This window comes from Urocitellus parryii, chromosome 2 (genome assembly GCF_045843805.1).
Source record: "Urocitellus parryii isolate mUroPar1 chromosome 2, mUroPar1.hap1, whole genome shotgun sequence".
Classification (NCBI taxonomy): domain Eukaryota; kingdom Metazoa; phylum Chordata; class Mammalia; order Rodentia; family Sciuridae; genus Urocitellus; species Urocitellus parryii.
Window position 1 is genome coordinate 45929764 of NC_135532.1, and position 12691 is coordinate 45942454.

Genomic DNA, 12691 nt, shown 5'->3' on the forward strand with positions numbered 1-12691 from the left:
CTTAAGAACATTTTCTTCAGTCCCATTAATACCCAGATTTTTCACTTAAATGATACTATGAATGCATAATTTCTGGCATGTTATGTGCGAGAAGAGTATGTTCTCTTTGCTTTTTGGCTTTTTAAAACCTCCCAGGAAGAATCATAATCAAATGCTAATCAATTTTCATTATATCTGTTGGGGCAAGTGACCCCTGAACTGAAATGGCTCTTGGTTCCAGTGCTCATTTAGATTTAAAAATAAGAACTCCCACATACTGCCTGCATGTTACTGCACATCCCACAGAGTGCAGATGTGCAGTAACTGTGAGATTTCACATATATACCCCTGCAGCCTGCACACTGAAAATACTAAGGATGGTTAAATAAATGAAATAAATTACCTATGATTCTTTCTTAGTTAAACAAACACACAAAATACACATGCTACTTTCTCTGCAAACTTCCATAAGAAGTTTTAAGAATGCTAATACAATACTTCCTTTAAAATGACTCTTTTGTTTAAAGTTTAGTTTAATCTCCACTAAAAGTTAAGGGGAAAAAAATTAAGGAAAACAGCTATTTGAACAGCAGGTTTCAAAGTTGAACATATAGCCTGTGGTGCCATTCAAATCATTGAAAAGCTCTTCTTTAACAAAAAAAGTTTACCTAATAAGGTACAATTATTTCACTCATTACTGAAAGATTGTTTTTCCCAATAATACTTTTTAAATAAGAGATGAACATGGAAATAGATCTTAACTGTGACTCTGAAAGACAGGCAAGATGAAATGTTTTCTCAAAAGGAAGTTCATCCAGGTTGCCTAGGTTGGCTCCACAATTTAGCTATTGTGAATCGTGCTGCTATAAACATTGATTGGCTGTGTCCCTGCTGAAACCATTTGGGTATAGACCAAGGAGATGAATGGATTTTTAAAAATGTGGCATATATATATATATATATATATATATATATATATATACACACACACACACACACACACACACAATGGAATATTACTCAGCAATAAAAGAGAATAGAATCATGGCATTTGCAGGTAAATGGATAGAGCTAGAGAAGATAGTGTTAAGTGAAGTTAGCTAATCCCAAAATCTGAAATAAGGAGGCTCACTCATAGTGGGGTAGGGAGGGGGAGCATGGGAGGAATAGACAAACTCTAGATAGGGCAGAGGGGTTGGGGGGGAAGAGAGGGGGGATGGGTTAGAAATGTTGGTGGAATGAGATGGACATCATTATCCAAAGTACATGTATGAAGACAGGAATGGTGTGAAGATACTTTGTATATAACCAGAGATATGAAAAATTGTGCTCTATATGTGTAATATGAATTGTAATGCATTCTGCTGTCATATATAACAAATTAGAATAAAAGAATTTTTAAAAAAGAAAGTTCATCCACACATTCCTTCAAAATTTCCAAACTTTTAGAATTTGGCAACATGGTGCCACTTGTGAAGGAAATAGAAGGATGACACAATCATAGTAGTATAACTTACTCCATACTACTATGTTTGTAGTAGTTTATTATAGTCATAGAAAACTAATACAATACCCAAGGTGATTTGGACAACTGAAAAACAAGACAATTATTAACTCGAGTTGGGAAAGGGAGACTATGGAAAAAAGGAAAATAAGTCATACTGTATACAGATTTTAAACCATGCCCACAAATCCTGTGACACTACTGTCTTGTTGTCTAAGTCCCTTCCACTCGCAGTGGGACCAGCCTCAGCGATTTTCTCATACCAATCAAAAACAGATAATTCTGAGCAGCTACTGGGTTAGGCCAATTGCTACCCTGCTCCCTGGAACCCATTTTATAGAGTTCAGCAATGGATTTTCAGGCAAAACATAAATTGTCTATTTTCTACTTACTATTTATAGATTTTCCACATCCTACTATCCTCATCAGTATATCATCCTGAGGGACTTCAAACAGAAGAGGGACAGCTATAAAGAAGCAGGATTTGGCCATCTCTGGATTCTTCAGACATGACACTATCACGCCTCAACATTAACCTCTGACCTACAATAGCTAAAATAACAGCACCATAATCTAGAAAGGCAGGATATTTAAATATTTAAAGACAGGGAAGACAGTCAATTATCAGTTGAGAACATGCCTTTTTCTCCATTTTACACCCTTGAATGTTTTATCAGATCCATTTGCTGTAAAAACCCTAAGCAATCTGCAAAAAGTATTAGTCCCTACATTTCTAGGAGGGCAAACTTCAGAAATAACATTTGGCTGAATGAAGAAAGTTCTTGAAAATATTTCAACAAAACAAGTCTTCCCAAGCCTAAAAAAAAGAACTCTCAACTTACTAATTAAAATCAACAATATTTATGAATAAGGTCTAGCAGAGCTTGTAATAAAAATACATGCTTAGCTAAGCAGAAAGCACAATATGTAGATTCTATAAGAAACATATAACAGGAGAGACCACACATAGTTGGAGGACAAGAAAGAGCTGTATGTAGAAAAAAATCTGAAAACCTCCCCAAACCCAGCTTCTTCAGTTCCTTTTGCCTTTAATCCAAGCCCTAGACCTTGTCTTCACCTAAAATTATTCCATTCCTCAAATTTGAAACCCTCTTTCAGATTAACTCTGGTTCCCTGTTAAGGGGAACCCTTATCCCCCACCTCCACAAGTCTCTATAGAGGACAGAACTACTGTTTCTTCCCCAGGGGAAACAAGTGGCTGATCTAGACGGTAGGACTGCGAGGTTCTTTCCCCCACCCTCCCATTCCTTCACGGGGAGGAAGGAGGAATGAGCCACATTTCCACCTTAGGCCTCCAACAATTTTTGAGAAGCCCTGTACTCAATAGGAACTGGAAACAACAAAGTTGTTTCTGACTACCTTGTATTTTATTCTCCAAAGCTGAGAATGCAGAGGGGGGAAAGATGGATGAATTACTCATTCCCCCAAACACCCAGCAATCCCTTTCTCTTTCTATCCAAAATGACCTATAAACCACCAACTTGGATCAATTCCACTGTTCTCTAATGTCATTTAAAGAATATTTAATAAGCATAGGGATTAGGAACATTACAAAAGTGTTCTTTAATCTTTGCAGGACTCTCTTGACTACCTAGTAATCTCTGTCCATTTTCAATGCTCCGTAGAAGCCATTCCAAACTTTCCTGAACTCTCACAGCAGATACCCTTAGTCTTCAATTTCACTGAGAACAGAGTAGTATTTGGGATTGACGCACAAGAGCCTCCGGCCTCCACAAGCTTTCCTGCCCTGTTCAGTGCTAGCTCTTAACCTGTGCTTTGAGGCCTGCGCCCTTCCCCTTACTTGCTCCATCAATTAATTAGTCTCTCTCTGTCCTGAGTCTTTGACACTTGGTTCCACCAGTTTTTTCCTCTCTTCAAAACCCACTTTAAAAACAAAGCAAAAGAACAACAAAACCACAACTCTCTTCTACCCTAGACATTCTTCTAGCTGTACCTGTCATCCTTTTAACAGCCAAGCTTGAGGAAAAATGCTAGCTCTGTCTGCCTTTTTACTTTGCATTCCTAGAGTAGCCAAGTGGGCGCTACCCCTCCACCAAAGCAACTCATGTCAACAAGGCAAATGAGTTCACAAATTCAACCACCACTTTTCAGTTCTTTGACTTGACCCTCTACAACTTCCATCTTGAAACGGTCCCCCTTTGGGTTTTTATAACATCACTCCTTCCCAGCTCTCCTTTACTTAAGAAAGCTCTCAGTCTCCACTGCTCAGATCTTACATTTTAACATTTTCCCAGGATTCTATTCTGGGCTTTCCTCTTCTTAAACTAAACTCTCCCTGGGGAAGGGGGAGAGGGAGAGGAATATTTACACAATGAATTATCCCTCATGCCCATAAATCAATAAGACTAAATCTGAATTTGTTTGCTTCCTCCCTCACCCCTCCCTCTACCCACGCTCACCTCCATCCCTCACCTCTCTCTCTACAGAGCCCTCTGTATTTGTTTATCTGGCTGTCCCCCCTGCCTTGGTATGCCCAGAGGATGGACACAGCCCACTAGTGTCAGCAGTGGTAGTGGCTTCTCGGAGTGGGGATTGGGAGTGTGACAGAAGCAAAGCATCTTAGGGGAGCTAAGGAATGTGCAGTTATAAATGGGACCCCACATGAGCTTTGCTGAACTGTGAAGATCTGAAGGGAAATTATAGACAGACACATATACATACATTTCTGAATTTCTTGTGTTTAGCATTAGTGCCTGGCACACAGTAGCCACTCAATTTATATTTTGTGAATTAAAGAAGTAAAAGAAGAATGGGACACCTGAAATAAGTCTGAAGAACTGATAGGATTTCAACAGCTGCAGAAGGAGGAGGAATCATTCAAGTCAGGGGAAAAGGAAAAGCTCAGGCAGAAATGCCCCAGGGGTGGGACGCATAAGGACCAATAATGTCAGGAACTCTGTGAGGCTGCAGCAGGATATTACAGGGCTTTACCTCTGAGATGGGGTTGTACTATACGTGCATTGGGGAACAAGTTCGGTTTTTTTAAAAAGAAGTCATTTGTGATCGGAAAAGAAGAAACTGGAACAGAAGACACCTCTTAAACAGCTCTTGAATGAATGAACTAAGTGAGAAGAAATGAAGGCCTGAACTGTGGCCACTTCCGGAACAACAGCAACAGGAGTAAAAACGGGAGAGAAGGAGAAAATATTATTTTTAAAATTGTTGATGAGTAAGAAAGTTTTTACATATTCAAATGACAATGGAATTAATCGAAGTATTGATTTAAAGCACTAAAATTAAGAAGTACAAATTAAAACAAAAAAACCATTTAAACCCAAGTTTATTGGGCTAATTGATCATGAATAATACTGAGTATTAGAATGTACAATGAAACTTGGTATTAGAATTTATAATGTACTTATCAGATTTTCTTGTTTTAATAAGAACCCCAACACACATAAGTTGACACACTGTTGATAACTGAACTGGACATCTGTATAAACTCAGGAAAGACCATTTTACACCCTTTGCATAGGGAGTTAATAGAATATATCCATACCGTGAAGCTGTTGTTAGCATTTTTTGTGCTTGCTTCAGCTACACTGGCATCTGAGAGGTCAACTTCGTCAAATATCAGCGACTGTTAATGAAAAAAGAAGACAAACATATTAAGTAAGACTTAGCCTCATGCTCTTCCCTACATTTTTACTATCAGGTCATGACTATGAAAGCTATGTCAAGAATAAGGACCAGAAAATGAAGAAAAAATTAAGTGAGTGATATCTTGCAATTTCTTCTAAGGATGGATGAGTGAAACCATAAAGTATAACTGAGCCATAAATCCTAAACTGAAAAGAACTTTAGAGAACCCCCAGGACAATCTTCCAATGCAAATTCTCTGGACTCCCTGAAAGCACAATAGCTACCACTTATAGGGAACCTATGGAGTTTGCTGTGCACGCACACACAGACATACGCTCACAAGCTTGTAACAACACTGCCAGGCAGCAAAGGCCAAATCATTGCTCCCAGGTCTGCTAAGTGAGAATTGAGAACTAATCTTGGCTTGAGGTCATGGTGATTTACTGAACATTCTCAATCTTATTTTCCTCATTTATAATGTGTGTCCAATATGATAGTGAATGTGCTCTGCAAGAAGATGTATTTCTTTTACACTCTTAAACACCATTTTAACCAGTATTAAGTGGCAAAAGCTCTATAGAAAAGAGCAATGAACCGATTCAAAATGAGTTAGTCACTGTTCACGCTCATTCTGTTTTTCAGAATGAAGAAGGATGCAAGGATGGCATAACAGTGCACATCTATTAATTGGGGAAAAAAAGTACCCCCCAATCCTTTTTGTGGTGTTGGGGACTAAACCCAGGGCCTCATGCATCTAGGCAAAGCCCTCTGCCACTGAGCTACACATACATGCAGCCCTAAGGGTCGCTCTTCTCTGATAGCTTCCACTCCCCATCCCCAATTTCCACAGGGTTATACTACTCTGCTCCCATTCAATCATTCTAACTCTAAAATGCTCACTGACTGGCAGACATTTACAATCTAGCACAGGAGATGAAACAGACAAAACCAATTATAATGTAAGAGACATTGTTAAAAGTGGAAGAGAAAAGATACAATAAAATTGGGTTCTGGGGGGGGGAATTGAATGAATGATGGGATAAGGCCTATTTGAGGGAGACAATAAAGAAAACAGAGGGTTTCATCAAGGGGAGAAAGGGGAGAATCATTCTGTAGATAGAGAACATAGGCCCAAATGTCGAAGGCTGTCAAGGAGTGCCTCTAGAGACAAACAGGAAGTCAGGATAGAGCCAGGTCAGGGACGACCTTGAATATCCTGACTTTAAAAATAAGATTATTTTATTTGGTTAGTCCTACATAAGTATTTGTTTATTACTTCTACTATAGCTGCATAAGCTAAGCATTGGGTTTGTGTGTTTTTATCTCCTGGTATATAACTTTATCAGGAACATGTATTTTTTTTTTAAATGGGATTATCCAACTGGCACAGTAGCAAAAAATCTTAATGTTTATTTTTTAAATAATAGTAAAATTTCAGTTTTAATGGGGACATTTTACTACAAATTTTTCTTCGAAGAATGCATTATTATTTAACTCAACTATTACATAAAATTTATGTTGTCTTGATTTTATTTCAATATGATTTTCATTCTTCTTGCTACTAGAGTAATTATTTTGTGCCAAGTATCATATATGCACTTGATTTGCATTATCACCATTAAGCCTGTTCTCAACAATGAGAAGCAACTGTTAACAACTCTCTTCATGGGAAGAAAAAGGTTTAAAAGTAAAAAGTAAAAGAAAAGGAGAGAAATCAACAATTTGAGTTTATTATAGCTAATAAATTATATTTAATATTTTACTTTAATTGGAAGGAAGGAATGGAAGGGCAAGGACAGATTAACTACACTACAACTTTCCTATAAGATGATTCTCAGGGATAGGTATAGGGCTGACTGAAATTGACCTCTTAGGGATGAGGTTCAAGATGGATCACATTTTTTACCAACACCATACAAATGTAAGCTCAAGCTACCATGAGGCTACAAGACAAAAACAGCTTATACAATCAAATCTTTAAATCCATCCACAATCTCAGTTCCTTAAAACTAGTATTCAGTTGAATTACCTTTGAGTCCTTTGCATAATAAAGTGTCCGGCCTCGAAGTCTGAAGTAACGCTTTTTCCATCTTTGGAAAGAACTGGTTTGCTTCAATAGCTGTCCTTCTTTGATACTGGTCTGGGTGGAAAGAGAAGCACAATGGCACAATTAAAATGAAAACTAAAGCCAAATGCAATTCTGAATCAATGATGCAAAATCATTAACATTTTGAATAATATTTTTCATGTTTTGAATAATATTTTTCATGTCTTACAAATTACAGGAGAATGTTTCTCTCATCACAGTTGAATCAAGGGAGCATGTGAGCAAAGTCCCAAAGAGCAATAATGAATTCAACATGGTTCTCTTCCCTCAAAGAATTCACAAACGGTAATGAAAGACACAGGCACACAAACTAACATTTGTAATATAGTGTGATACACATGCTGTCTAGTATATAGTAAGTATGGTAGAGGTGCAGTATATATAATGATTAGGAATGCACATGGGCTCTGGAGCCAGAAAACTTGTGTTTAATTCCTATCATCACAGGTAGCTGGATCTTGTTAGGCAACTTACTAAACTTTTCCATGTTTATATTTACTCATCGATAAAATAGGGATGTCAGCAGGACATACCTTACAAGGTTGGTGCAGAAAATAAATAACTAACATGTAACGACTTAGTCCATGACATGTCTTAAGTGTTCATTAAATATTAGTTATCACAACAAATGAGCATACAAGTACTATGCATGGTGGCCCAGAGAGGGGAGCATCAGCTAACCTCAGAGGGAGTCAAAGAGATCCTCCCAGAGAAAGGCTCCACCGTGCATCTTGAAAGAGTGTGTCAATAAAAATGGGAAAGGGAAGGGCATTTTAGATGTGTGCAAAAGTAAAAAGCTTAAAACAGCCTGGACATTGGTGATTCTTTAAGGAACTCCCTGTTAGAAATGCAGCCAAGTGTCTGCAGGGGGGAACAGCAGGACATACTGCTCAAAGAGGTAGGCAGGGCTCTGTGACTAGGCAGGATCCTGCTAAGTGTTTTTAAAAATGTCAGTTCTCTGCATTGTCACCAATGAAATATGTGGAATTTCCCTGACCTCATCTAGTCCCACCCTTTCTCAATCCTCTCCATCCAAAATGGCCACTTTGAAATGGGCATGCATGCTCTTCCTTAGGCCTGGGCACTAGGCCCTCTCTCCTCCTGTTCTGCTCTTCCCTCCTCTTCCTTCCCTGGCTAATTTCTTCACCTCCTTCTAGTCTGGACCTTCTCATTAAGACCCACCTCAGTGACCGCTTGTTTAATGCTGCAATTGCTCTTGTGCTCTATATCTCCCCATCCTGATCTTATTATCCACCCCCACAAAGTACTTTCCATCTTCTGAAGTATAATGTAATTTACTCATTTATTATGTTTATTGTGCTACCCCTATTAGAATATAAAGTCCCTGAGTTTATTACATCTAATAAAGTTAAATTTAATGTTTCATTTTAATTGGAAGAAAAGGAGAAAGGGAGGAAGGAAGAAAGCAAAGTACACTAGAGCCTTCCTGTAAGAGTGTCCTTAAGGGATGTGTCACAAGACTAGCTCAAACATACCCCATTTGGTTGGGGTCCAAGATGGCTCAGATTCATAGTGAATTCAATAAAAGAATAATAATGCTATAGTGAGCCTCCAAGACCAAAACAGCTGATAGAAACAAAGTTTTAAATCATCCCAATGGATCGAGCACTGATGTACCTCAAGTGCCAGGAACATTGTCTAGCTAGCACATATGACGAGATCTAGATGAATGAATGGCAGATGCTGAGATTAAATGCCATCTGTTTGATTACAGAGTTTATTTGCAACTTTCACACCCTCCTGTCTCTTATTGTCAGTAAGACATAAAATATTGAGAAGTTTGTTGTCTCCAATAAAGTAATTAACTTATATTTTAAAGTTTCCTTCCAAATTCAATGAGAGATTTCTTCTAGAGCTTGCTCTAAGACTGTCCTCCAAGAATCGTGAAATCATTGTAAGTTTAGTGGTAATAAAATACTTCTGACACTTCAGAACCAAACAGCTAATTTAGAATCAGATAGTCAGGCTTCCAGTCAGGCTCCCCTACATGCTAACTGTATGAACCTAGGCAAGTCACTCCAATTCTCTGCCCCAGTTTCCTCTCCAAAAATTGGGAAGACAGATACCGACTTCACAAGCTTGTTGCATCTAATTTCATGATAAGATAATGTCTGTGGAGCACTTAGCACACTGTCTGGGTTACAGAAAACATTCAATAAGTGGCAGAGAGTGTTATTATTATGATATCATTATGCTATTAAGTTCAGGGAGTATTTCCCAGGCATCAAATTATAAGAGCTTCTTGGAAGAAGTAAATAAGTGTTCACAGGCCACTGTCAAGGCAAATAACAGCTACAGTAGATGGAGAGTATCAAGAGATGATGTTACAGGAGACAAGAGCCAGGGTATGCTGGCCACGACAGGCGTCTGCTTTTTATCCTAAGTGCAAAAAGCTAGTGAGACATTTGAAGCAGGAGCAACAACGGGGAAATGGGTGTGAAAAGAAATGGAAGAACAATTAGGAGTTTGCTATAGAAGGGCAGGGGAGAGACAACAGACACACATTGGGGTTGGGTGGTAGCATCATTCATTGAGATGGAGAGAAATAGAGGCAGCATCCACTTGGCATGCCAATATACATGAAGGACAAAGACAGGAGGAAAAAAAAAAACAGAGAAAAAAATCCATATGCACTTGGCTGGAACAACCAGATGCAAAAGACTGGGTTGAGAAAGGGACTGATAGGGAAGGTAAACAGTCTGAACAATAAAAATCCTGGTTCAAGATTCATGCTCCTTAAATAGTACAATGAGGAGGAAGACTGACCTATATTAGAGCAAGCTGGGGAAAAAATGAGCCCATTTGCAATGACAGCCTCCTGGGGAACACTTTTAACCCAATCACAGAAGCCCTCATTCTGAAATCCCAGGCAAGTGGGAACCATGCACTAACCTACTCAAGTGCTACCAGCCCACATGTTAATATCTTCCCAGTGCTGTACCAGGGAGTGGTGGCTGAAGATCTAGGCCCCCAAGACTCCACCTCTAAAAACCCAGAGAGAAACACACAAGTGCTCCTAATTTCATTTTATGATGAAATTGTGCTGTCATATCTCAGATGCTGCCACATCAGAGCTATTTGTTTCCAAATAACTAATCATAGTGCAAAATGTTTTAAGAGAAGCATAAGTCAAAGGTTGCTGTGCATGTCCCTCCTTCCTGCCCTGTGTTTGACTAGAAAGTTCAGGAATACTTTTTAAGACAGTGGGGATGTCTAGAGTTAAATTACACAATGAGACTTAGGTTCTTGAAAAGTTTAAGGAAAGACAACAGGAAATTCCCCAGGGGAAAGGAACTTCGCCATGGATCTTCAAATTGTACCCATAAAAGAGATCAAGGCACAAAGAATAAGAATAGTCTGGGGCAGAGAACATTTTACTTACTGTAAACTCAAACTTATTCCCAAATTTATTCTCACCTTGAATATAAATCCGAATTATCAGAAGTTTTAAAAGTACTGATTGCTGGGTGCCACTCCCAGAGATTCTGATTTGATTAGTCTGAAGTGCAAACCAGGTATCAGGAATTCGGAATGCTCCCGATAATCCTCATGTTAGCCATTATGGAGAACCACAGCTAAGGTAGAGTTTAACTGCACATCATCTCAATCAATTATAGTTGGAATCCTGTATTTATGGGTTACCTATCTTTGGATTCAACCAACCACAGATGGAAAGTATTTGGAAAAAATTGCACATATACTGAACATGTATAAACTTTCGCCATTATTTCCTTAAAAATACAACTATTTACATAGCATTTGCACTGCATTATATTGTGTAAGTGATCTAGAAATGATTTAAAGTATGTGGGAGAATATGCATCCATTATATTCAAATACTATGCTATTTTAAAAGCATAGTATTTTTAAAGCCAGTGAAGCTGCATGCTCCATAACCCGGGTTAGGTCTACCCCTTGAGAAACTGGAGGAGGGTTAGGTCTACCCCTTGAGAAACTGGAGGAAACATATGAAATGTAATAAGGAAGCAATGGTTTCCCCATGCATACAGAACTATTCTAAAGACCTCTGGATATATTCACAATATCTTCATAATTTTGTTTAAAATACCATAAAATCCAATATCTGGGATACTTATGTTTAAGTATAAATTAATGCATTCTAAAGCAAAACAATGGAGATTATCCAACATATTCTGGTTACCCTTTATACCAATAAACTCTCTCATTGGAGAATACTTTGTCCATTGTAGAGGTTTACAGTTTTTCTTGAGAAAAGCTATTAAGATAAAATGACCTTTTGAGACTCTAGTCATTTTGTGAATATTTTTAATTCCTAAAAATAAACTCCCTCTCCATTTTTAATATGTACCTTCTTTACAGAGGTTTCTGAGTATAATTTTCTAATTAATATTAGAGAGATAAAAATACATGGTTTTGTAAAGTGCTATTATACTAAGAAGGTTTAAATTATTAGCAGTGTATAAATGTAATATCAGCCTTTTTCATAAGTACAACAAACTACAATCTTTCCACAAGGTGGCAGTGGTGTTATACTAATGCTCGGGATTTTCTTCTAGTGCTGAGAACAGTTGGACTTTTTTATTTTTTTTTTCCCCAGAGTTACATAAATCCTTGCCCGTAATTCATGAGTGGCATGTAAGTAACTATGTTGTAAAGAGGTTTTAAAAAAAATTAAAAAACTATCCTTCCAATTCTGAATTAACTTCTTCCTTTATCAAACGCCCCAGCTCCCAAGAATAATCTCTTTGCCCACACATGACATTTTGATGGAACCACTTTCCCACATGGCCAGAATGATACAACTATTTTGATGTAGGGGCATCTTGATGTGGCCCAAAATAACTACTAACCATTAAATTTATTATTTTTTTATCCAGTAACTAAAATGCAAAACAGATAAACTCACATCATTCCTGAGACTCATGATGCTACCACACACCCAGTGCTCTCAATTTCAGGATGCAGGCCAGGAATAAGGGAGGAATTAGAGGGGGTAATTGTGTGGTCAAGGATGGGCAGGGAACTGACAACATAATCACATAAATCCAAGAGTCATCATTACCTTGTATATTTTATCTCAGAAAGGGCCATTAAAAGAATCAGCTTATTTTCTGTAATTTTAATCAAATCTTCAATATTTTGCTTCTCAAGTTTTATAGTTCTTCCCCCGGATATCACCTGGGTCCTGATTATACAGGCAATTCTCACTTAGAAATCAGCTGGGCATCTGATAGGCAGACTTACAAAGAGGCACACATATACATTATTATTTAAAATCATAAATTCTACTCCAGTGATGGTTTTGATAAGCTGATACCCTTAAAAAGATAATCCAGGTTTTAAAAATATCTTAATTGTTCACCAAAAAAAAAAAAAACAGAATAAAATTTGATGGTCTTCTGTGATTACGATGAAGCAGATGAAATGCAGTCAGAGATAATGGTTAGATAAAGCAGCAAAACACACACACACAC

General features: G+C 37.9%; 1 protein-coding gene across 1 annotated transcript in view; it reads right to left on the reverse strand.

Annotated features, from left to right (window-relative positions):
* The window catches only part of LOC144253301 (diacylglycerol kinase eta-like), a 162512-nt gene that overhangs the window by 86190 nt on the left and 63631 nt on the right, over window positions 1-12691 (reverse strand). The window contains 2 exon segments of the mRNA XM_077795205.1: window positions 5025-5105; window positions 7137-7247. Of these exon segments, the coding sequence (XP_077651331.1) occupies window positions 5025-5105; window positions 7137-7247 (192 nt within the window).